At 34.6% G+C, this 27,723-nt stretch overlaps 1 protein-coding gene across 9 annotated transcripts in view; it reads left to right on the plus strand.

Annotated features, from left to right (window-relative positions):
- Positions 1-27,723, plus strand: part of kcc (solute carrier family 12 member kcc) — a 77,719-nt gene that overhangs the window by 30,557 nt on the left and 19,439 nt on the right. For 3 of the 9 annotated variants that reach the window (XM_029316987.2, XM_029316994.2, XM_029316995.2), the window contains exon 1: positions 17,363-18,628. The exons of the other annotated variants lie outside the window; for them this stretch is intronic. In XM_029316987.2, the coding sequence (XP_029172820.1) occupies positions 18,556-18,628 (73 nt within the window). In that variant the 5' untranslated portion in view covers positions 17,363-18,555. Of the gene's footprint in view, positions 1-17,362; positions 18,629-27,723 lie in introns of those variants that run through there. 9 annotated transcript variants of the gene reach the window in all.

The raw sequence follows: 27,723 nt of genomic DNA on the forward strand, positions 1-27,723 counted from the left end.
AAGGGTGGTCCAGTAGAATAGCCTTTTACGATTCTCGTTTAATGAAATATATAAGCGTGTAGGAAATAAAGATTGCAAGGAAGAAAGTAAAGATTCATCTGGTGAATCAAACAAATATATATATATATATATATATATATATATATATATATATCTAATAATATTTTTATTTCGATAAAATGAATTGTGTGAAAGAAAGAAAGAAAAATATTTTTTCTATCAAAATATTCATAACAAATCTTGTACATAAAAAATCAATTTTTGACATTGATAACAGTCGAGTGATATATAAATAAGACCGGGCGATTGATCTTAATTAAAAAAATCCGTAACATTGTCTCTGTTGGTAGAAGGAGATGAGAGACAACGGTTCGAAATTAATTGAAAACGTAGGTCCACGTGTGTGCTAGATATAGGTCTGCGTAATACATGTACGAAGAGAAAGAAAGAGAGAGAAACGGAAGAGCGAAAGAGTGTATCGAGGTAATTCATGCCTTCGCCGCGTGGCACAAGGTCGAGGAAAATCGATAAAGCGTAGACAAGTTGGTAACGATGCCGCGGAATGATAGTGACTGTAGTGTGGCCAGCGCGACATTCTTATTGCATCGCTTATCGTCGTGCAGTATTAAATAGCCTATGATAAAAGATGCCGCGCGCAATACCATATCTGTAGTGCCTTCATTATGCTAATGCATTTTACATAGACTTGTCGCGCGTTTTAGTCGAAAATTGTTATGCATATCTTCTTAATCGCGTTAGAAAGTATCATGCAAGCGTAGGCTTCTGAATTACGAATTGCAAACCTTCAAAGTTTTACACATTGTTGGACAAGTTCTAACACTGCGGAATCGAATTGTCGAACACATTATTAAACGTCATTTGCATATAAATCGTACTTATTTACAAAGTACATTGTATGTTAATTTAAAAATAGTTTTAATAAAAATAATTTTTTTTTTCTTTTTTTTTACAAATATATATTTTCTCAACGAAAATTATCGAGAGTTTTTTTCACAACTTGGTAATATTTATATGAAAAATAGCTCGTTATTTAAATGAATATCGAAAAATATAAAAATTATAAGAATCGATTGACGAATAAAAAATATCACAACAGGTATCGCGACATAAATCGATAGCCTCGCAAAGTAGCTCCTTTCATCTATTGTATAATAATATCGTCGCGCAGGTCGCAAAGTTAAACCAATCTGGAATATGTTATTATTGTCGTGTCATTAGCTTGCTTGAAGGATTATATTCCCGGAGCGGAAGATTAAGTGCACATGAGGGAGCAAAAAATATACCGCTGTTTGCCACGATTGGCGGTACATTTGTACCTGATTGGCCCAATTTGTCAATTTACTCCCTCGACGATGGGCGCCCGGATCAGTCCCGGCGCCGACCCGATTTTCAGAAGCGCATGCTGCGCCGGATATTGCCGGGATAATGGAGCAGGCAAAGTGTAGTGGTGGACGCGCGAAGGGAAAATGTGTGCCGGTGAATTTTCACCGAAAACCGCCGTCGACCTCGAGCCAGTTTTTCCGACATGCTTCGAGAAATATGATCGGCACTCGACCACATCTTTCAAGATTTATGCGCACCGATGTGCCTGTACGTATGCCCCGCTGATTTGGATTGCTCTTTTCAAACTTTCGAATCGAAACTTTTCGCCAAAATATTCTAAACTATCTTGTCTCAAGTTTCTCAATAAATATATTTTCTTGTGAAAGAGCAAAAGATTCAAGAACAGTTTTTTATTTCTTTATAAATTAAATGAAAAACTCGTCGGACATTTATTCAATTCAGTTCAATTCAGTTGTTAAATAACATTCTGCAAAATCTTGAGAGATGAATGAAAAAATCTATAATCTTCTTCAAAATAAATCGATAAATTTCTTCCGGTATTTCATCTTATCGTTTCAACCTTTCCTTCTTTCGATATTTAGACTGCTTGTTCCATTCAATGCCACGGTTATTTTCGTTGACCGTTCGTCGTTCATTATATATGCGATCGATGGAATAATCTTGGCACCAAATTTCTCCGCGCGTTTAATATTTCATTTAGTTCATTAATTTTTTGTGACAACACGGAACTGTTAAACAGAAGTCTGCAAAATATGTAAAAGATATCCGCGAACGAGTGAAAAGGATTAGGATATCGTTTAAGCATTTCCTCGTTTTTCAAATGTCTAGAGAGCGCACAATTATAGCAACATTAATTCTCTATAGTTGAAGGTTGCTTTAATATAGCGCAATTTTTTTTAATCTATAGATTCACTTATATCCTCGACGCGGTAGACGTAATAATTCTTGTTGGGGAAAAACTTATTCTTGACTCTTGCACAGCACCCGGGGGTCTAATTGGCACCTCAGTTCTCGTATTTCTTGCTGCAACATTCACTACGATAATACTGGGATTTCCTAATAATGCGGAAGTTAAACATAGCACGGAAATATTAAATTCAGTACTCATGACACGTTCGGGTTGGGAATTAATAATATATCTTGTTTATATGTGTTTTTTCGATTATGACGAAACTAAATTAATAAGAAAGAGAATAAATAGAGGAAATTTAAAAATTCTGCACTTTTATAAATTACGAGAAATAGATAGATTTATCAAATACACTTTATAAGGATAATAAATGTTAGATAAAAATGAAAAAAAAAAAACAAATATATATTAATATATAATATAATATTATGTGATAAATAGATTTATCAAATACGCTTTATAAGGATAATAAATGTTAGATGAAAATGAAAAAAAATAAATATATATTAATATATAATATAATATAATGTGATAAATAGATTTATCAAATACGCTTTATAAGGATAATAAATGTTAGATGAAAATGAAAAAAAAATAAATATATATATTAATATATAATATAATATAATGTGATATTACGAAATTCTGCACTTTTATAAATTACGAGAAATAAATAGATTTATCAAATACGCTTTATAAGGATAATAAATGTTAGATGAAAATGAAAAAAAAATATATATATTAATATATAATATAATATAATGTGATATTACGATGTATGTATGCAAGTGTGAATACATCTGATTTCAGATAAATATTTTTTGAAATTTACCAATACATAGTGATTAGTAATGCATCAATTACAAAAGAAAAACTATCCAAGTTTTGTTCCTTATTAAAATGTATTTTTAAATTTAAAAATATAGTCCGAAATTGATCATTTTGAATAACTCTGTATAAAATATACGACTTATTTTTTAAAATATCTATATATCATTTGTAAAAATCATATCTTCAGAATTTGAAAGGAATTTATTTAAGATAGAACCGCACGAGGAGAAGAATATTTTCTCGACCTAAATCCTTAATTTTGGAAAATCCTTCCCAACTGATCTCCCTGTTCCCTGTTCGCACGCTCCAATTCTCTCCTCGGTTCTTCCTACGTCATTGTTTTTCCCTATGTTCTATCATCCGGGCATTCCATTGCCTGTTCTTGTTGTCTCCATTCGATTAACCGTCCAGTTTTGCGAGCGTTGCAATTACAGTTATTGATACAAAGCATTCAGTGTGCGCACGAAACGGATGAACACCTCTCGATCTTCATCGCTTGAAAACATCATCCTAATTTTTTTCGACGTTATCTGCAAATTGACGTTCGTATATAAGTACATTTCATAAAATTAGTTGCAGTGAAACCTATAGCGTTATTTTTTGTCGAATCAGCGTTTCTGATTCATCTTTAACATAAGCTGTCAAAGACTGAGCACATTTCTTTAAATGTTAAATTTCCGGCAGCTAGCTCGATCTCAATTTATCCTATTTGAAATATTGAATCCGATCTATACAATGTATGACTTGCACATTCTATCTTGTTTGAAATAACTTTATACGAAATAAGAAAATATCACGAAGTTTCTCTCTCAAGCACATTATTTTTATTCTTACCGTTATATTGAATGAAACACATTGTAGCAACACTTTCTTCCTTTTAACAAAATTATAGTTGAAATAGATTTTGCATACAACACACACACATACATATTACAGGTCAAATATAATTAAAATCTGATAAAAATTTATAAATAAAATATACATATATATATTTTATTATAAATGTATATATACATATAATACATTTATAAATACGTATTTTTAAAAACTAGATGAACAAGTTTATAAAATGTACGATTTGTCTACTTCACTGCTGTTGTCTATCCCGCAGTGACATGACTCGAGTAAACACGCTCGAAATAATTAACAGCGCGTAAAATCATTGTCGGCGTTTTATTTAGATCAGTGAGCTTCGATCGTTGTACAACGATTAACGTAACGCGCGAAAATAAAAGCAGGAAGCGCAATATACTTTCGTGAAAATCGAAAATTAAAATAAACGATTGTCTCGATTTATATATCGTAGGAAAATATCTATTAGTTGCATTCGAAGAATGCGTACAATATTTACTGCATCACTCTGAGTCGAGTTTTCTTTGAACATTAGCAGTTATGATTGATTAATCGGCAGTTATGCTGTAAAGAAAGCTGCAAAAATTCCACAATACCGAATAAGAATTATTATTATTATTATATTATAATTAAAGGAGAATGTGTCCAAAAAGTGTGATTTTTTTATCTCGAACGGAAAGTAAAATTCGAGTTATTTTAGGTCTCATATACATCTAGAATATTGTAAAGACCATAGTGGTTTTTCCTGGAAATGCAGGGAACATTTAATTATTATCATATGTTTAGAGAAAATCACGTACATCAATATCTCACAACAAATCGAGATTTCTTGATCTTTCACCCGAATATTTTGGTAATACCAAATTTCTAAAATTATTTAGAACGATTTTAATGTCAGTTAATCATAAATTGAATAATATATATATATACAGAGTGTTTCTAAAATCCGACTTGGACTCTTTATCTTGGAAACGACTTAAGATACGAAAAAAGTTTCAAACAAAAGTTGTAGAATTTTGAGGGAGACATAAGATCTTGCCATTGATTTGACCTTGAATAGTCATTTAAAGGTCACGTGAAAGTCACTTTCAATTTCTTTAATGGGACTACCTATTTTTCATTACCTATTCTTATATGTTATTTCAGCTTAATTGTTATAAAGCTTTACAAAACCCTATACTAAAATATGTTTTCATGGAGTTCTTGTTGAGTTATAAAGGTTTGAAGTTAACAATTTTTTGACATAAAATGTAAAATATCTTGTAAAATATTCAGTTTTTGGTAATCGTATCTTAATACTTAATAAATCAATGGCACGATCTTATGTTCCCCTCGAAACCCTACAACTTTTGTTTGAAACATTTTTTCGTATCTCAAGTCGTTTCCAAGATAAAGAACCCGGGTCAGGCGTTAGACACCCTATATATATTGTATTATATATAATTCAATTTATTATTGACTGACAGTAAAATCGGTCTAAATCTTGGAAAGTTAGTGTTACCAAAATATTTACCAAAATATTCGAAACATCAAGCAATCTCGATTTATTGCGAGATATTGATTTACGTAATTTTCTTTGAACATATGATGATATATTTAAATGTTCCGTGCATTTCTAGGAAAAACCACTATGGTTTTTACATTATTCTAGATGTATGAGACCTAAAACAACTCGAATTTTACTTTCCGCTCGAGGTCAAAAAATCGCACTTTTTCATCCTCTTCTACAATATATATATCATTATAAAATATAATAATTATATATTAAAAGCGAAAAATATATTGTTTTCTCCCTCTTGTATTAGTTTTTGCTCATATATTGAGCTGTTCAGAAAATTGTCCAATTATTTTTTATATTTTATTTTATATGTTTATAGGAAAAAGACACTAGAAACAATTTAAAATAACTCAAAACTCAATACACTTGAAAAAAAAATTACGTCAGTGATTTTAAATCTTTTAAACTTTTCTCACGAATCAATAATTTCTAACACAATACACATTTTTCGATGATTTCTTTGCGTCTCTGAAGTCGACTAAAAATGTGCATGGCCACAAACGGGTATTATCGACGTCCATCAAAATTGTTAAGCGTCATTCAATATTAAACCATGCCGGACGATTCGCACGCTTGTTCTGTCAAATATTTAACCTTGTCGCGAGAGAGAAGACGGCACATATCTTCTGTCGAATTTCGTGACATTCTTGGAACAGCGCCGGAACTCACCGCGTACATAAAAGATTAAATAGTACTGATTTACGAGCGCCTCGCGTTTCTATCAATTTAATATCACGCGAAGGCGTTCTATCTTTTTCTCCTCTCTTAGAAAACACACCGAGTAAGGGAAACGTCTCTCGCGCATCCTATCTCTTTATTGAATTATTCAGAGTTAGCTTCGGCCTTTATCGTAATTGCATTCCCTTTTAACTCTGCGATAGTACACTGAATTGATATTATAAATACAATTGCCAATGTAAAGCGAATAAATGCATTCTCTTGCGTATAAATATTTCCTTTGTATAATCTAGATAATAACAGAATCAATAAAATCGAGAACCGTTCATCAACTCAATTTATTTTAATCGATAATTAAAAAATTGAATCTGTATGTGCTGTTTATATTTTTTTTTTTCAAATTAAATAATATATTGATTTATATATATATGTATATATATTTATAGTTTATGAATTAATATATATATTTTTTAATCCCGTAAAATTGAGATCGATTTTCGTTTTATAATCACTGTTACTTCCGCTGGTCGAACAGAGTAGAGGGATATGTAGGATTGATGTAGGATTGCATTTAGCAGCACATCGGGCAATAACTTTAATCCATTCGCCTCCTTTCGTCCTATACCTCGCAGCATTACGCGATTGCAATTAAGTTTTCACTTGCTAAGTCCGGCTTCATGTAATTGAAATGTTGAGTTCCATACTCAACTCCTAGATTTACCAAGTAAACCTTGGCACATACGACATTTCATATAATCAAAAAGCTGAGAGAGGTTCTGAAATATTAAACTTTAAATATATACAAAATTTTGTTAGGTGACCATTTCCTAGATCGGAAATAATGCAATATTCCGCGATATTTCTATGCGTTAATTAAGATTTTAAGATACCGAAATTATCCGGCTTATTTCTCTTCTCTTTACATGATATTAATATACAGATTATATCTCACACGCTTATTTGAGCATAACGTGCCGTGGATAATTTGGGATGAATAATATCACGGAATAATTCATTTCTAGGGCGTTGTTTCGCCCGCCTAATTTTAACGTTGCCACTTTTTTTCCTTTTAAATTTTGATCGCAATTGTATATTATGTCACATTATTCCTGAATTATACTCATTTATATTATTTTTCCTTGTGCTATCTCATTAATCTCAAAAAATATATCAGTGTGTAAAATTATCGCATGACGTGTAAGAAACAGCCAATTAACCCGTTTCATCGATCGTTTACAACTATTTACTGTCAAATATTAATATCAAGTAACAACACGTCAACATAAAAGCTCTGCAGTATGATCGCGAATGTTATTTTTTATTTTCGGATGGATAGAAGGTTGTGAACTGTTAATGAAATAATTGTTGATAAAATGAGTTATATGTATCCAAATTTTGAAAAGCGCCTTGTCAATTAATAATTGGGAGATAATAAAAAGTAGTTGTGTATTGACACGTGTTTAAATAGGGTACAGAATTGTACGAGAAATTTTTTATTTCGACTATTAATATATGTATGTAACAAAATTGCAACGATATTATAGTACATGTGTAATATCGTTGACACAATAATTTTTTTTTCTAAATTTAACGATACTATGAGCAAATTTAACGCATTTAACATTATATTATCATGATAAATATAAAAAATGTGTGTGTATATATGGTAAGGTAAAATTTCCAGAAAAAAGTGTGTAAAATTTTAAAAATAATTTTCCTGAAACAGAAAATGGAAGTAATTATATGACTGAATAATACTTACATTGAAATGATCTCTTTTGCACTATTTTATTTTTATATTTTCATAAAAAAAGAATAAAATTTGTATTAATATCATCAATTATTTTTCTCTAAAATATTTGTTTAAATAAGTCATTTGTCCGGGATTGTACTTATATATATAAACATGAATTTCATACAGGATTATATTTTATAAACATACATTTTCGGAGTGGGATTATATTGTTAGTGCACAATATTATGTTTAATCCATGGTCGGATTATGAGGATTACATGTATATAGTATATTATATTTAGACGCGGAAAGTATGTGAAGCCTCGAAGCCTCCTGCTTTTTATTCGTCCAAGAGCATCGGGATACATTCGGAAGAAACAATAAACCCCTTTTCATACGGACATGATAATCTCCTTAAAACGCGGCTCGCGTCGTCGTCGCGGGATTCACCTTGTACCCGGGATATTTACCGGGTGCACCGCGTGGTAATAAAGTATATATACACGCGGATTGGAGACGCAGACTCCGCTGTATCGATCTGCCGCTTGAAACAGAGACGCGAACAGCGGTCGAGCTTGTCGCAACGCAGACAGCCGACGGATCGAGCTATTTGCTTCTCCAGATGAGTAAATCCTTCAAACGAGTTATTTGACAGCGATTTATCCGAAAAATATCTTAACCGTATCGACAAAATGAGGGCAGACCGGAAGAACAGTTAGCTTAATTAGAAAAAAAAACGACAATTATTATCACGTGACGGCTACAATTTTTTGTGATATTATGCGGAGATAAAAAAGTAAAATATATTTCAAATTATTAATTTACAATTGAAAGAGTTAATAATACGTTTAAAATTCTCATCGTATTGCACTATTAATACAAATTGCCCGAATATTTCACGACTGGATTTTAGTGTTATAGAGTATTGATATAACAATATGATATCGATACGCGTTATTTATGTACGTTTTATATATTTTTTTCTTTTTCGCATTTAATTTATTTTCGCAATGAAGTCACAAGATTTGTGTTTTTTATCGACGACGGAATCCGTGATTTCAATCAGGACATTCTGCAAATTCCATACATTTTTTTTTCTCGATACTCTCGCTATGTATGGATCGCGAACTGTCGTGAATTATCCTGTTTAATCGGTCAATTAGGATCATTGATCGGCGATATGTGTCGGTTTTGCGGTCGACCAATGCTACTGTTAATTAAGATTTCATTTTACACGATACTACACACATTAATCGCAATATTTGAATTATACATTTCGGATTGTATCATAGGTCATTCATCAAGTATTCCATATATATCTTTTATATTAAATAAATATAATATTTTCACAATTAATTAAAATATTAATTAATAAATATATGCAAATTAATTTAGAAAGAAAATTGAGCGAGTGATGTACAATTTTATTTTTAGCCCGTTATTTGTTGCAACATTTTTCAACATGAAACGCATTATTAAATATTAAATTTTATTTCCATTGGACCTATTTAACTTGAATTAAACAGTTTATTATCTATTCATATCGACGCAAAGCTCGGAGTATGTTACGTCATATAAAAAATTAGTAAAAATTCCTGAATATTGTTATTGTTAAATAATATATAAATAATTTTTGCCTCGTCCTTTAAAATGATCTGCCTACCTCTCTCTCTAGATGGGCACATAATGCGTGCGAACCAAATTGCGCGTTTTAACGTCATTCGATTGATGCAACACCGTTGACGTTCGTGCAAATTGCCGTGAGGGAATGCTTATTAAGGACCTCGGTGCCCGATAATCCGTCCCTTGCAATTTCCAGTCGATAATTCACCGTTCGACCTTGCACATTTAAGCGACACATGCGACGAACCGTGTAAAGATGTGGCGGCAAAGTGACCGACAATTATAATCGTTGGTGTCATGAAGGATCGAAATTATGCCTTTCGGCTACTTTTCAATCTTGCATTCTTTATTTTCCAACTATTGTCAGGTTTATCTCTTAACTATATCTTCAAATTTAATTTAAAGTTTCGCCAAAGTTACCGCAAACTAATTTCATAAGTTCAGAGTTGTGTTTTCTCTTATAGAAAAAAATGTTTTTATTTTTTTTTTTTTTAGAGCCTGAAAATTGAATTATTCCCAAAGTTCAATTTTTGATACTTGAAAAGCTTAATCGTGTGAAAGCAGAGATCAGATGAATAAACCATTGTTAGAACGCTCACGCACGTATACACACACACACATATACATGCGCTCACACACAGAGTATCGCTTAATCTTCGTAAATCCAGTGAAATTTCCTTTAAACATGAATCTTCGATATAGTTAAAGGGCGTTTTGATCCTTTCAAGTTAAACATCGACTTACTCAGAACACTCTATAAGCGAAGCTTATCTTGATGATGAGCAAATACTTTTTAATCGTTTAAAAGCCGCGTATTTAATTTTCTTTCAACATTGATCTCAGTGATCCACGAAGTTGTTAATCCTAGTGTCACCCGACATGTTTATCCTGTCGTGTCATGCATCCTTTTACGGGTGAATGGCTCGAACGTATTGTATATTAATGATGCAGATCGAGAACTAGGAGCGACCGTCAGTGTCAATGTTGTTTATCCTCGGGATGCACGCGTACATGTGTGTATGCATGTCTCCATATGTATATATATGTATCCAACACGCGTTGTGCATACCTTTGACCCAGATAAGGGGAAGTCGATGCGATTCTTATCCCGGGTCCATAGCCGCAGGGCGCCTCCTACGGTGTTGAACTTAATGGAGCTTGAATATATGAAGATGAGGATGACGGTCTCTCTCTCCCTCAGAAAGCTCGAGGCGATTTCCGAGAATTTTCGCCAATTTCGCCAACCGATCTGAAAATCGCCGCATTAATTCTTATCTGATGTCACGTAATGAAAAAAACGCTGCGTATCAAACTTCGGATTTTATTACGCTTTTAGTTAGAACGTAATTTCCTGCTTTCCTGATTTTACTGTGCTTAATATTGCTGGCATTTAATACTATAATATTGAAAGCTATAAAAACTTTTAAAAATGTACTTCCAACATTTTTCCATTATTTGTATCATGCATATGAAAGAGATGAAAAAAATGTTTACGAGGAATTTCAATATAACGAATATCCTATTGTTGGATAAATAATGATCCAGATATAACTTATTAAAAAATGTTAAAGCGTTGCGTTGCATTCCTATATATTGACAGTTATTAAAACTAAAAAAGTAATTACTACATTTGTTCAGCGATTCTCTCAACGCCTAATAAGGAAATTAAAAATGTTCGCTATATCTTGGCGCCAACACCAAATATAATGAATATTTTATTTTTCGTGCCTTCTTTCAAAAATATTAAAGTAATAATATTTTGAAAAAATAACTTGGACCAAAAATAACTATCAGAAGTAAGAGGTCTCTTTGTTACGAAAAATTTTGCAATTTTAAGAGCATAAGAATGAAATGAAAAGGAATTTTTATCTCGATAGCTTGCGATACACAGAGAAAAATGCGCTCCGTTCTTTGCGTTTCTATGCTGCTAAGCGTTTAAATAAATAGAGCTTACACAGAAACCCTTTCGAAATAGGGGTTAACTCTTACACTCGACACGCGGTTCGCGGGGTGCGAGGCGGACTCGACGAGAAGGACGAAGAGGTGAAGCGAGCGCGAGAGCTCATCCGAGTCGGGCGAAGTAGGGCAGTGGGTGAGCGCGCGCAACGCGCGCACCCTCTACGCTTGCGTAACGTAACGCTACCCCGGCTTTTACGTCACCGTTCACCCGGGAATGACGTCATCCAACCCGTCGGCAGCCACCGCGCGCTCTCACCTTTTACCCTGTTCTAATGACGTACAACGATATGAGTAAGGCACTCTTTTCCATCGGAGAAAATCCAAGAGAGGCTTAGTTCAATCAGCCAGAAAGTATAGCTTTCTTATAGATCACGAGAACTTGTTTAGCATAAGGGTATATGAAAGATAAATCTAGACTATGACGGGATGGAAAAGTATATACATATATATACATATATACGGGTTGCAAATACGTCGCAAAATTAACCGCGTCTCTTTTCGTTTATTTTTTTAATTTCAATACTGTGACTGCGTTTATATTTATATTCCGAAGGTAGTTTTTCTTCGTTTGTTTTGATGTCGTTGAATTTTAAATATCGCTGTAATTGGCTGTCAAGGTTCCGTTACAGAAAAATCAATTTAAAATTAATTAATTAAATAGGAGAACACACCAATATTTTATTTTTCTATTTTTATTTCTGATGTTTATTCACTTTTTAGATTTTTGTTTGCTTGCAATACAAAAATAAATTTCAAAGTTGATTGAGTAATTTATAAATGATAACAATTCTAAAATTGATTAAATGAGAATAAAAAAATGGAATCAAAAAATGTTTAAGTAAAAAACTCGTGCAATTTTCTGTACAAATTCTTTCTTAATCTAAAAATTCGTCAATCGCAAAAAAAAAAAAAAAAAGCTTTATTCACTTTTTATTCGTTATTTGTTATTCAAATAAAATCGTGATTCACGTGACGTACTAACGTATTGGCGCGTTTTTATTCGTTTTTCATAGTCCACAGAAATCGAGCAGCCAGTACTATGAGAGTTCTGTTCGCATAACATGTTCGAAGTCTTTGCCCTATATTCCCCTCGTTATTCCAAATACTCCTAACAACAAGAATACGCTACGTATTCTTGCATTTGCTATTCTTCGTAAAGGGTGGTCGAGCTAAATGTTAAATTATAGCCATTTCTTACTTTTTGTCTCTACCAACAGTAATATCTGCTTTTTTTCTTTCATCAATTATTTGTCACAAGCTCGAAAATAAAATTTCAAATAACTTTTTTATTCAATTTCTTTTCTGATTCAATTCTAATATAGTTTTCTTATATTTGTTATATAAATAATTTATTATTGAAAAAACATACATCAAGATTATTTCTTTCTACAGAAGTGACAGAAAAAAAATCCTGTAAGGCTGCGATTAAAATTTTAATTTCTTAATTTATTGTCATTTTTGAGAGGATTACATATGATTGAATTTTTAATAAGTTTTTAAACTTATTTTTCTTGTAGAATAAAATATAATGGTATATACGTTGGTGTGAATAATTAATAACATCATTATAAATCGAGTACTTTATTAAGGATCTAGAAGCGACAAATAATTAGCCGCTTAAAGATAATGACATAGCGGGGTACAGAGTTCGTGTGGAACATCAATTTAAGTGGAGTAAACTTTAAATAGACGTCCGTAGTTTACGGATGAATTAATTCCTGCGCGCATTTCACTTAGCAAAATTACTCGACTAGAGTTGCACACAGATTTCCTCTATCGATCTATCTACCTCTCTTTTCCTTTCTCTCTCTCTCTCTCTCGAAATAGTTTCTCAGGAATGCAAATTGAACGCAGAATGACTGAAAATTAACAGAATGCGAGCTTAATATTAAATAAACTATCTGATTTAATATCTGTGATATACATATCTATATAGCATTATTATATATAATATATGTATATTGCCCATTATATGCATTTAACAATTTATTCCACCGCGTAATTATTTATCAAGTTATATATGTATATACGCAGACTGATTTTAATACAACACAGAGAAATTGACATTGATTCTTAATTCGATTAAATTGCAAATATTATATACTGATATTGAGAATATACGTGATATGTGCGGTAATTAAAATGTAATATATCACGATTATTTAATTTTTCGCTCGACGCAAATATATCTCGATATCGCTACGCAACACGCACTTTGTGTAAAACCTGTTATTAATTCATATCGTTACGCATTATTCTAATGCAATAACAACGGAATCGATCAGTGCAATATTGCTTATTCGTTTTGCCAGAGCGAATTAAAAATTTTCCCTCGACGCGGTCAGATTGTTCATAATCGAATTAGTTCGTTCCACGTGTTCTGCAAACTTCTGTCGAAAATTACGAAGGTCCGCTGCAACTCAGTCAACGTTTCCCGATATAGGTACACCGCATGTTGTATCGATCGCAGGCGACCATCGCTATTCCGCAAAACTGTGGCTATTTGCAATAGAGATTCCCCATATAATTTAGGTCATGTCTGTTTTACCATTTTATTATTGCGCATAACAAATAGGCGACGAAAACTTACTTGATAAGTCAATAATTTGCTTGTCTTCATAACTTTATTGTCGGTTTTCAAATTTTAATTTACATACTAAATAGATGGAAGATATTTAACATGTTCTTCGTCTTTTATATTTTAATTTACAGCAACTTGCGCGATAAAAGAGAGAAAAATTTTCAGCGACAAATAAAAATATCAGTTCTCGGATAAAACCGAAGGAGATCAATATTTTTTTTCTTTTTTCAAAGTAGTTACATGTGAAATCTGGTAGTACAAATAAAAAAGATTCAGCAATAAAAGTTCAATACGAATTATTAAATCATTGTATTTTTTGTACACACAAAACCGGATATAAAGAGATACGAAGAGTCGAAACTTTTATTCGAGTTGCTCGAATTGATGGTTCGGAATGTACCTTTACGACTTTAAGAAGACTCACCATCTTTACGATAATTCCACCAAGTGGAAGTTTCAAAAGACTGACAAAACTTCAGCATCGGCTTCATTATCTTACTCCAGCGTTCGCTTATCGTAGCGGTTTCGCCGCTGGAAAGTGCACAAAAGTCAATAATAACGTTTTTGCGAGTTTACGCATTAGACGAAATTCATCTTCTTTCTCTTTCTCTCTTTTCGTCTTTTTCTCTTGCTCTTTACCTCTCTTTGCTTCGTACTCGTCTTTTTTCTTTCTTTTTTCTTTTTCTTTTTTTTTTTTTTTTTTTTGAAAGCGCATATCATTCATCAGCATGTGCATATGGGTCATATAACGCAGCCTTAATTAAGGCAGCGGACATGAAATTCGCAACTGGGTTGCACGTCCGCGAATTTACTGGTCGTGTAAATTTTAACACGAAGCGCCCACGGTTGTGCACGAGTCAAATTCGCCGATTTGTGTGCCCGTGTGTACGCCGAAAAATTAAATTGCTATTGCATTATAAACGCAACAATTATCTCGAATCCGCTCGCGTATTTTCCCCTAATGTGTAACTCTATGGACGCTATATTACGATTATTACATCATTTTTCTCTCGCATAAGTATATACAAATATTGCCGGACTTTTTTTCATCATCGACAATCTTGTCAATTAATTTGAAAAACTGATTACTTTTTAATTAATTTATAAAATTAAAAGCTACTCTCTTAATCGAAATGCTGTTTATTTTCAGCTCTCTCTCTCTCTCTCGATCCTTTTTTTTATAAATTATAAATGTTAAGTGTCCTTGTATAATGGCGCACAATTTCTCCGCAACGACGTACATACCTATAAGTTCGACGTAAGTGAAATGAACACGCGAGAGTCAGACCGCGATCGAGTCGCGTCTGCACGAGCGACTTTAACTCTCTGCTCTGTTCTTTACTGTTTCGAAAGAAAAAAAAAAAAACGTCAATTCGTTAGCAGTCGATGGCCGTTTGTCGATGCAAATCAAATTTGCTAGAGCCTCCGGGCAGCTTCGATTATTCGGGTATTCGCTGGAATTCCAATCCGCCGTATGATTCGGCTCGCTGAACACGAGAAGAGAGAGAGAAAAGGAAGGCCGTCTTGAAAATTCGAAATTCAACAGTGTAACCAATAATATCGGGGAAAGAGATCAACGTTGTAGCGCGGTATGTAAAATTACAGAAATGCTAAATTTTCTCCGCTACGTCGAACGGTACAAAACGAGACTGTGTAATAAAACTGCACGGTATTTACTCGGAGAAGCAGTTTTCTCTCAACATAAATTAATTTCAACAAATTCTCATTGTCGTTCGTGTATGTATTACTTTCTATATTTCATTATATAAAGTTGACACAAAGCGCGTTATTTACACGAGATCAAAATATAAACTAATGGTTTTATTCTGGAGTAGATTTAATTAATTTTCTCTTTTAATGGAAAAAATAATTCCTTTTTATTAAAGAGAAGAAAATTCTAAAAACAGATATATATATATATATACATATATACAAATGTATGTAAAATTCTATCATAAATACATATTAAATTCTACTGCACTTAAACTGAAAATGTTTGCGCACTGAATGCAAGAAATCCAAGATATCCTAGATCATTTAGAATACGAGAGCATATTTCTCTCTCTCTCTTTCAGCATACCATCAGACTCAAAATGCATATCTACACTCGCCATAAATTCACGAACGATGCGTTGCATAAACGGAGCAACTGCAAACAGCTGCGAGCTATATCACCCGGGCTTCTAATTCTTTCCTTTTTTTTTTTACGTCGCGAAGCCCTGCTTAAAGCTGGCGTTTCGATCTAACGTCGGGCTTTAAGCCTCGGTTTACGTTAGGCTGTATACGTTCCGTAGGTGTGAATGTAAATAGCCGATGTTGCGAGGAAAATAACGTCGAGCCGTTTTTTCTCTCTCGTGCACGCCCGAATGCTTCGCCGGGAAAGAGAGCAGAGAGAGAGAGAGAGAGAGACGCACCCTGCGTTCGACGATTAACGTTCGGGAAAAATTGCGCGAACTCCAGAGAACGATTTGCCGCGTTACAATTGCGACGCACGTGTTTTTCCACTGCGCGAATATAATTCTCGCGCTTTTCATACATCGGTAATTAGTTTTGCGCACTTTCTCGTATCCCGTTTTATTTACATATGTATGTGTACGCGAGATAGAAGAATTTCCATCCCAGTGTCGAGCGACGGTGCAAAGTGAATTTTAACGACAAATTAAATTATAAATGTTTTTTCTTAGTTACGGGTTTTCTCCGTTCTACGAAAAAAAAAAAAAGAAAAAAAAAAGAAAAATCGAGTCGTTTTCATACTTATTCTTCGGAACCGTGACCCGCTTTCGCACGCATTCAAATTCGATCCGCCGCGAATGTCCGGCCAAAAAACTCTGTGCCCTCCGGAAGGGCAGCTTCACCGACGTCGAGAGAGAGGAGAGCGTGGTATATGGTCCAGTGAGATAACGTAGGCAGAAAGGAGAGAGGATGGCCGATAAAAGCGTCGCCCATTTAACAGAGAAGCGGGAAAGAGAGAGAGAGAAGAGGAGGCGGCGAGATGAAACGAGGGAATGTGGACCGCGGAAGAGAGAGAGAGAGAGAGAGACCGAGAGGGCATCCGCAGAGCGGATCTCGCATGGGGTAAGCGAGAGGGACCATCCCCGGGGCGCGCAGGCGCCGTGCGAGGATGGAAAAGCGGGTGAGAGCTGCTCACTACGCCCGGGATATGCCTCGCGGTCCTCTCTCTCCCTCATCGCGCATAGGAAGGGATGAAACGAGACGGAGCGCGCGTCGTCGTCGCAACCGGGAGCGAGAGGATAGAAGAAAGATCGCCGCGAGAGGAAGAGGCGGTGGAAGAGCAGAGGAGGCCCCTGGAAAAGTCGGGGAGAGAACGTTTCGCGCGACCCCCTTGCAGTGGCGCGCGCGCGCGACAGTCGACGTTTTCCGCGAGGAAAAGCCGCTGTCGTGTGCGAGAGTCGGAGCATCGGCGGGCAATCGTTGCACGTTCGAGCGATCAGTGCGAAGAGGGAGGAGGAAATTCGGTCCAGGAAGAGAGAGTCGCGCAAGGGTGGTGACCCGTGACTCTCCGCAGCGCGCCGGAGGAGCAAGCACAGCCAGTCCGTTCGACGCACCGCGGGTTGTACCACTGCGCCGCGCGCGAATTCAGTAGTGACGGTCCGCGCTCTGCTCGGACGTGCGTGCCGCGTTCGCCCCATGCGTCACTGATTTGGCCCGCGCCGCGTGACGTATGGATCACGACCGCGCTTTTTTTCAGTGTCGCCAGGAAGATCCATCGATCGATTTTACGATTCTCGAAGGACGATTGGTATCGAACGAAGAAATATCGTCGATCCGTATATTTGGCTCTACGTAAACTACGAGATCGCGATCGAGAGACCGAGTATTTTCCTGTATACTATTGGTGGACACCGATCGATCGAACGTACGTATACGCCAGCGCGCGTGAATCCAGCCGAACCCAGTGATCTCGTGACCTTGTGACACCGCCTAGGGGGAGAGAGAGAGAGAGATGCACCCACTGAGAGACTGAAAGCGCCCGCCTCGCGGTCGTACGCCGATCTCGCCACCGTGTCGCGCGCCGCGCGTCGGCTCCTCCCAGATCGCGAGAGGGTTGGCGATAAGGATCGAGGCGGAAGGACGGAGTCTCGCGCAAGCTTCGGGAAATCGAGATCGATCTTCGATTAGCACGATCCTCGAAAAATCGAAATCGGGAACAGAAATTTCGCCGATCGATCGGGATTTTGAAGAAAAAAAAAAAAAAAAAGAAATCGACCCTCTATGCGGAAATTGGAATCCCGTATCTACGTGATCGTTTAGAGAAAATAGAAAAGAAAGAGGTATATCTCCTGGGAGAAAAAGGATCGCGCGCCGATCGGCAAAATCCTGTAAATTGCACAGCGATCGAAGAAGCGTGCACGGCACTGAGCTTTTAGCCAGCAGCTAAAAGAGGGGGTCTCGTGTTTCCCACCCCCCGGTCGGTGGAAAATCGAAGACGTGTCGAAACTACCATGAGCGAGGGCACGCCGAAGTCGCAGACCAAGATCGTCGTGCCCGATGGTTCGCCAGCGCGTCCGCAAGCTGGTACGCTCTCTCATACTTATGCCAATATTTCTCTTCATTTTCTTCCGACTCTGATCTGCAAAAGATGCAAATTCGATCCCGAAAAAAATGTCTCCCTCGTGTTGTATAGATCAAACAACTGTAGTACAACACATTTCAATGAGAATAGCAATTTGTATTGTTTATATATATAAAAAAATAACAATTTGAATAATAATATACAGCGGTAAGAGTTGGAAAATTTATATTGTCATTTAATTTGATTGATTTTAAATTATTATTAAATTCTTGAATTTACTGAATAAATAGTTCTATAATATTATATGTGGGTTACATGGATCATTGAACTAAGAATCATCGCTAAGAAATAGATATTTTTATCCAGGTAGGATTATATAAGTGACACACGAGGTCGATGAATTGTCGGATCTTTTATTTTGAAAAAAAAAATTGATAAAGATTAATTATATCTATTTGAAAGATTTCATCAACTTTCCGCAGGCGTTCGCTTAAATTAATGGCCGCTACTTTGCACCGGATAGCGCTCGCGCAAAATGTGGGCGTTGAGAGGATCATAATTGCGGGATATAATCGCGACATTTTAAAGAGGAACTTTCTCTTTTTGTTGTCCGTACGGATGGCGAGAAACGTTTGTCTTATTCTGTCTCGCCGTTAATTGACTCAAGGTCATCCTTTTTTAGTTCGATACTAATTCAATTAAGCACAAGGCCGCGAGGTGAATCGATAGTGCACACGAGAGACAGAGTGGAGGCGCGATATATACGACTACGGAGTATCCCCGTGTGTTTTTAATGCCCGATAACTTTCTATATATCCGATTGTTCGATATAGCTACTAAAGTGAAGCTGTACGCTTTCATTATCTTTACCTACCGTTGAGTGTCAATTCATCGCGTATAGAACTAATCAGTTTTACGATTTTATGTAAAGTCGACGCTCTTGTGTCAAATGATTGATACATATACTATTATACTCTCTTTCTTTCTATCTTATAGATACACAGATTTATTTCTCATCTCTTTTTCTATACTTGAAAAACAGAAATCTTATATTAACCTTCTGGTATACAGGGTAATTAACGGACCAATGATTAAGGGCGGATTCTCTGGCCAATTTGGAGACGATTTTTCCTTAGCAAAAATGTTGAGAAGTCAATAATTTTCGAGTTATAAGCGATTGACAAAAATGGGTTTTTTGAAAACTAAACGTTTTGGAGTTAAAAGTTTAACACAATTACATTCTTCAGTTAATTTCAGGTAGAGTTTACTATAATAAAATTTTAATTTGAGGCTTAGTTATAAAGATACATAATGACAAATATTGGAAAGTTGTAAAAAATGATGAGCTTTTTCGACATTTTTGCTGAGGAAAAATCGTTCCCAAATTGACCAAAGAATCCACTTGTAATCGTTGGTCCGTTAGTTATCGGACACCCTGTATAATTATTATTTATTATACATGTCAAAAAAGATATGCATCATATGATTAAATTAAATTTGTAATTTAAAAGAAACTCTAATTCCTAAATATAAATAATCGAAAATTTGAATAACTTGATTATCTAGTTATTTGTGAAATTTAGTACACAAGTATCTCGAGTATCTTTTCAATCAAAAGCAAATTAAAATTAATGTTTGAATATTTTAATATTAAGAAAAAAATCAGTTCTAAATTGATCAAACACATAAACAATAAACCATTCGTGAATAACAAAAATTTTAAACTTGAATAATATTTACTTCACAAATGTAAATTCTATCTCAAAAATATACTAGTATATATGTATCAAAAAGTCTTGCAAATATTGATTCTTCTTTTATCTCTATTATTTTTATTTATCTATTCTATAATCAAAAATGTATAATCTGTTACATTTAATTTTTATTTAATATTTACTATTTCAAAGTGTGATCTACTTTTATACTTCAGTATATTAGAATAAAAAAAAATATAAGAGATTGTATTAATGTTTGAAAGCTTTATATTAAAGGCTGATCGATTTTCTCGAATAACGCTTAAGGTTTCGAAATTTCGTAGGCTATCGCGCGATTAAATAGAGCGAGATGGCCGTAAATACCGACTTTGTCAGCGAATGTTTGTGTCTTTTTTCAGCGTCCTCGTCCGCAAAGCGGATGTCGCGAAAACGACGACCGTCAGCAACCTACACGCGTAACTTATATACGTGTGCATGCAAATGCACCGGGCGAAGCAGCGTCCTTTGATCAGCAGAACGTGAAGCATTGCTTCAAATACTCGGCAACGGCGACAATCAAAGGTCATAGTTCGTTTCGAGAGCGATGTAAAGGTTTCGATTCGATCTCAATTTAAAGTCCATTTCGATGTAATAATTTTGCCAAAAAAAAAAAAAAAACAAAAAGAATCATTGGGTTTGGTTGACACTTTTCGATATAAATGCTGAATTTGTGGCAAAAGAACTGTGATTTTAGTTTGCATGTAAACCGATTTATCTTTCGAGGGGTTTCCTTTTTCTCTATTTCACGTACAATCTGCACGAAACCGCAGTTTATTACATCGATACTAACGAGTGCGAATGATATTATGTCGATTTTATAGTTCGCATCCCGTTGATGTGAAATATTTGATTGGAGAAATCACATTTCTGCGGCAAAGTAGAGAGAGATTAAATAAAAATGAACAACCACAAACCACGCGCAGCGCTAAAGTGCACATGATGGAGCACAAGGCCATCAAAAACACGTTTGTTTACATCTCGTTACAAGACACGAGTGTATTCCAAGTTCTATCTTTGGTTCTGTATTCGTCAGGCTGTATTTGGAGTCGAGTGACATTGGAAACTTTATTATCGAGCGACGACAAATTGTCAGATAAAATAAAATTCTAAAACACGTATCTTTTTACTCTGTCCATGTTATCTCGTGATAAGATAAAAGCATTTCGAGACATGAGTTAACGCGAGACTTTATATATTATAAAATTATAGAAAAATATACTAATTCAAAATTTTATTCGAAATCGAATAGACTGAATCTTTGATCGTATGCTTAAATAAAGAAGTTTATATTTTACGAGAATATTTCTTGCGAAACGCTACTCGTTTTTGCAGGGAAAAAATATTCCGCAAAAAATAATTATCGATATACAAAATAAGATTGAAACGAGTCAAGATTCAACAAGTTAATGAACAAATTGTGATAGTTGAAGAGTATTGGATTTTAATTATATCTTTTTTGCCTTTAATTATAAATTTTTTATATTGCAAGAAAAAAATATATAATTATCAGTAACATCTTTGGCACCAATCGATATCCCAAAAGGCTCACTTTATACCGTCTTATTCGCGCGCGATCAAACTAATCGGATATTATTGGATTGATGTAAACCGTTTTGCAGTGCGTCTCTATATGATTTACACGTTCATCTGATCATTGACACACTTACGTGTACGTAATCATGATTGATCTGTCGAGCAGCGCGCAATAAAATTTATGCATCGGCCTCCTCCACTGGCTGTACGCATGTGTAAACAAACGTCGGTTTACGTGCAGAGAAGATAATCGCCGAAGCGTTATCATTCACGTACGTTACATCGCACGATTAAAGCGCTTCACATTTCACCGCGAGTCAAAGGGAAAATCATCGTTACTTTATTCGTATTCACGCTCTGTCGTGAATTTTTTCTTTCTTTTTTCCCATCTCTTGAACGAGCGATAATTTCAGATATTTTTTTAAATCGGTCGAGAGACTGACTGAGCTCTCTTCATCTCTTGTATTTTACAAACAGACATTCTGGGAGTAATGAAAATAATTGAACGGCGAGGAATAATTGAACGGAATTTCTCCGTCAGGTTTTTAAATTAAGACCCTCGGCTAAAATTACTTGCTCGAGACGAATCCTCTAATTTTCAATGAATTCCTCTAAAAACACCGCGAAATTGATCTTGTTGACTCTGCGAGATAAAAACGACCGAGATCCATTCCGGGAGCCAACGATCACGTATGTATGCACACACCCTATGTTGACACATAGTTTGTCGATTGATGCTCGCCGCAGCATCAGATTTCGGATGCTGCGGCATCGGGCGTCGATGCGGCGTCATGCATCGGAGAATTACGTCGGCATAGCGTGGGTGCGCTCAAACGGGCGGTTGCGCTTCCGCGCGAAAATTCACGCCTCCCTGATTCGTAATTGCCGATTATTTTAATTTTATCGGATCTTCCCGCTGGCCGCCATTCTTCGATCGGAACAAATGCCGAAAATGAGCCCCAATAATCTTGCAAGATGCGACTCCAATCTCTCATTTTTTCACAATTTTCTCTATATTCTTTTTTATATTGACTATATTATTTATTGTTTTTTATATTCTTTCATCTTGATTTATATTTACAGTCACATCCTTTATTTTAGAGAGCAGTGCTTTATTCCAAATAGTTGTCCTTTAGATTTCATCCTTTATTCATTTTTTCAAAACCCAATTTTGTCCTTTATATTGCATTCTGTTTTTTATTTAGCATTTTCTAATCTCTAATTTTTAGAGAATTTACTTATTGTTAGCGTGTGGCTCTATATTCTTTTTTATATTCTTTTATCTTGATTTTTATATTTTCGATGACCATCCTTTATTTTAGAAAACAGTCCTTTATATTTCGAATAGTCATTTTTCAGATTTCATTTTTATTCATTTTTTCAAAACTCAATTTTGTCCTTTATATTACATTTTGTTTTTTATTTTTTATTTAGCGTTTTAATATCTAATATGTCGTAGTATTCACAGAATTTGTACAAAACTGGAACTTCTTATTCCCGAAATCTATTTAAGAAACCAAGGATTTGTTTGAACATAGTCGAATCAGTTTCAAACTATAAGAATATACGTAAACTTCTGATAGTCAGAATTTTTTTTGCTCGTCCGTCTCCACTTTTGGTTACAAACTGATTTGAAAACATGTTGAAACAAAGTCCTAAAGTCTTCAGATTTGTACTTTACTTCCTTTCAGAAAATACGGTCACCATATTTATATTGAAAAGTAATTTTATATCAGAGTATATGAATTATCCAGTACTTTAATTATCTTTGTTTACACACTCTGAATGAGAAAAGAGAAAGGTTAACAATTACTGAACAATAACGAGAGAGAGAGAGAGAGAGAGAGCTTTACATATGCTGTTGTCGTTACGCTCAAATTTGTTTGTCGCGATAATTTTCTAGGACAGAGAGACTTAATTGTCCTCATGATAACTTGATATTAAACGTAGATGTTAACCTTGGCAAGCAAGTTAATTGAATCCATTGTTAGCTTTGCGACTTACAAGCTAGCCAGCTAACATTCGACAAACGACGCGTACAGTCTAGATTTTCTAGATACGTCGACCATTTATTAATCGTTCGTTGTTTGCACGATCATTAATTATTCATTTGCTCATTGTACTAAAATTAAGTGCCATTTGCCAATGTATATAGACAAGTTCAATATAAGCTTTAATAATTAGATAGAATATATATGTATAATAGACACTTATTTTAAAAATTAATGGTAAAATTGATCCGTTTAGAAAAAATGAAGTATATAAAATATAGAAAAATTGAAAATAAAAAAATAAAAAGTTAATAGAATTCGAAAAATCGACAAAATTATTATTATTACTCTATAATATTACTACGAATTATTGATAGAAAGATTAAATTTGCCAGAATTGAAAGATTCGATTAACTAGAATATGCAATGCCTCATGCAATAATGCATGAATCCATCTTCCTCGTCTTATCGAAAAAGTACAAAACGTCATTTAAGACACGTAATGTCGAACGTGCACGCGGATACACATATGCCATCGGGATATAAATCAGTCGATGGCCAATAATCTGCAGCCGCTGCCCATTCGATAAAGTACTGTATTGCGTAGTAATTGCCATAAGGTTGAAATATGAAATTCAATTCGGCGTCGAAATGCGCTCCCCATGTCTGTTTAACTTTATTTATGTGCCTCGCGAGATGGAATTTTTTATGAAATGAAATGTAGGCACGGGCATTCGTAATAATGTAAGAGTCGAGCAAAGTTTCTCCGACGATGCGATAAACTGAGAAATTTGAGACATTTCAAAGTTTTATATATTTCTCCCTAAAGCGCTACGTTTTAAATTTAATTACGGAATGTTCGTGATGTTTATATTTTCAAACTTTACAGCTTTTTAAATAGGACGTACATAATATTATTTTATTAAATAGTTATATAAATCATAAATTAAATATATTCGTTCCAATTTGATTGAATTGATAATTTTTCTGCAAGATAATAACTCGATGTCTTATTAAAGTTCGCGAAAGAGAGAACGGACTAAGTTTGCAAAAGGTGGATCACGCTCTTGGAATATTGAACGGATACAATTATGTCGATCACGAGTTTCGAGAGGCCACCTCTTGGAGAAAAGTTACAGAAGACAACGTATCGTCCTTAATTAACATTGTTAGTTAAGATTGTTCATTAGCCTGATTCTCCCGATCCTCGTTTGGGTCACTGAAGTGTATTCAGTTCGATCCAAACGGATCTTGCACACTGATACATGATGCATAATTACCTGTCAGTTTAATCATAAGTAATAGACGGCGGTTAAATCTCCGTTTCAAAGGGAATACATATTTTTTTTACAAACATGAAAAACATTATGCGAGAAATTTATAATAAATTTATACAAGACATTTTATTTATTGTATATCAAATGGGGAAATGAATACATCGCGTTTCTAAAAATGGCGCACTATCGAGCAATTCGGAAGAATAACCGAGTGCATGAAATATGCAGAATCTCTATCAAAAATTCTCTTTTTATGCGTAAAAGATGCATCCGCTCAGCGTTTCACGAGAAAAAGGGAGAAAAGAGATGACTTTGCGATAACTTTCATGAAAATACGATAACATCGAAATGGGATATTATCAGAGATAAAAGACATTCGATCTCATGTATTATTTCACGGGAAAGGGAGGTGATACTATATCTCTCGCCGGCGTCGTAAACCGATCTGTCTTCACCAGACACTGTCGTCTCTTCGGTGCATTCGAGCCGTTAATTTTCGCAATGGTGTGCAAAAGGCGAATCGCATAGTTTCATCACGATACGTCATTCTAGACTTTATTACGAAGGGGATAAATTGTCTTTGATTCGGAAAATAGTTACGACGATAGTTACGTAAAGAAATAAAGGATTCGCATTCTTATACAATAATATAACATGTAGAAATTCGTGAGAAATCAATGAATTTTTTACGTATCTGAAAATTTCATGTTATAGTAGAAATAAACACACGCGCTTTTCAAACTATTTTTAATGTGAACATATGTTTAAACGGGAAAATATTTGATCACAGAAAAAAAACAGTATCCTTGAAAGAATGCAAATATGCTTTGATTCAAGTATATTTTATCCTTATAATAGCGCCAAATATAAATAATTTTGGATAAAGGATAATTTATCCTTAAAACAAAGTGCAACATATTCTTGCTTGAAGCTGAAATTTACTTATAAATATTGCAAGGACAAGTGACAAGTGAGCATCGGATATAAACGGTACTTTCAAATATATATAATAATTTTAAGTTCAAATGTAACTAAGTTTGTTTTTACCATATGCGATTTTTAAAACAAGAATATATCTTAAGGATAAAAAATACTTTACACAAACTTATTTATTATTAAGGCAAATGAAAATTTGTGATTACAAAGAGCATTCTATGCTTAAATCAATCAAATAGCGTTCCAAGAATAAAAATATACTTGAATCAAGGATTCCTTTTTTTCTGTGATATTTAAAAAATCACGTAACTGGTAATAAATCGCCAAGAAAAAAAAATAGAAACTGTAATAGAGAACGCGCGGTCTTATACGATGCAACCGAAAGAGAACAGCTCTTCGAGAGCCAGGATCATCTTGTGTCGGAATTGCATCGGCGTTGTGTCGGACAATTGAAGCCCGGTTCTCGTTAATTCCCGCCACGAGATTGGTCCGAACTTGGCAGCTTTTGACAAATACCGCGCGTGCAAGCACAAAGTGGAGTTTCTATTTTCCAGGCATGACACTCGTGTCCTCTCTCGTTCTAGTTCCTTACACGGCTTTTCTTACCCAACTCTGTATCTCTCCTCTCAACACGCGACTAGCTGCTCTACTTTTGCGACTGTTAAGTTTCGCCATTTTCCACGTTCTCTCTCGCTATAGTTATTAACTCATTTGTTACAAAACTTGTGAACTTAATCCAAGAATTTGCATAAGATTTTGGATTAATCTTCTGTGTATTTTGCAGTTGTATATTAAACTCAAGTATGGCTACATCCAGTTATTAATCCATTTATTTTAAAAAGTTTCTCTATTTAAACCTTCGACATTTATAGGATTTTTCACTAATTTTATATGTATATTCAAATCTGTATTAAGAAAATCGTATTTAATTAAAAAATGAAAAATTATTTCGAAACGGATCTTTTATCATATATTTTCAAATAAAAAAAAACTTGGAACTTTGAGAGAGTCTAATAATAAATGTTAAAATTCTAATATCGATGCATACACGATATGTACAACTGATTTTTGATTAATTTTTGAAAAGTTCTTGTCTATAAGGAAAATTTTATTAAAGTGATTTATGAGGCCTATATCTTGCGATAATAAGTCATCAATCGTGCAACCTGATATTGACAGTCATTGATCGTCGGAAGGTTTACGGTCTTCCGCAAGTACGGTCTTATGATCATCATTTATTCACACAATGTGCACGTTTACAGTTCCATCAATAAGATATTACGATTATCATTACGATCTGTCCGCGAGAGAGACTTATGACCTCGTCTCACGAAATTTTACCCATCCAGAATCGTATTTTGTTTGCTCCCGATCGGAATCGATTTTGGGAATAGTCCAGACACTAAATAATCTTACTTCGACGATTGGATTTACGTTTGTGCTACATATGTGTCTAAGTACAAGCATGACGCATAGAGGCATGCAGGTGACACTCGATCATAATTATTTGCTCGTATATACAATGATACATGAGTATGTGTGTACGTATATGTATATGTGTATTGGTGTGTGTGTTTTGTAAATCAAACAGGAAATCATCAAAATG

This window comes from Nylanderia fulva, unplaced genomic scaffold, assembly GCF_048542155.1.
Source record: "Nylanderia fulva isolate GAGA-0341 unplaced genomic scaffold, ASM4854215v1 Scaffold3, whole genome shotgun sequence".
In the NCBI taxonomy this organism is placed as follows: Eukaryota; Metazoa; Arthropoda; class Insecta; order Hymenoptera; family Formicidae; genus Nylanderia; species Nylanderia fulva.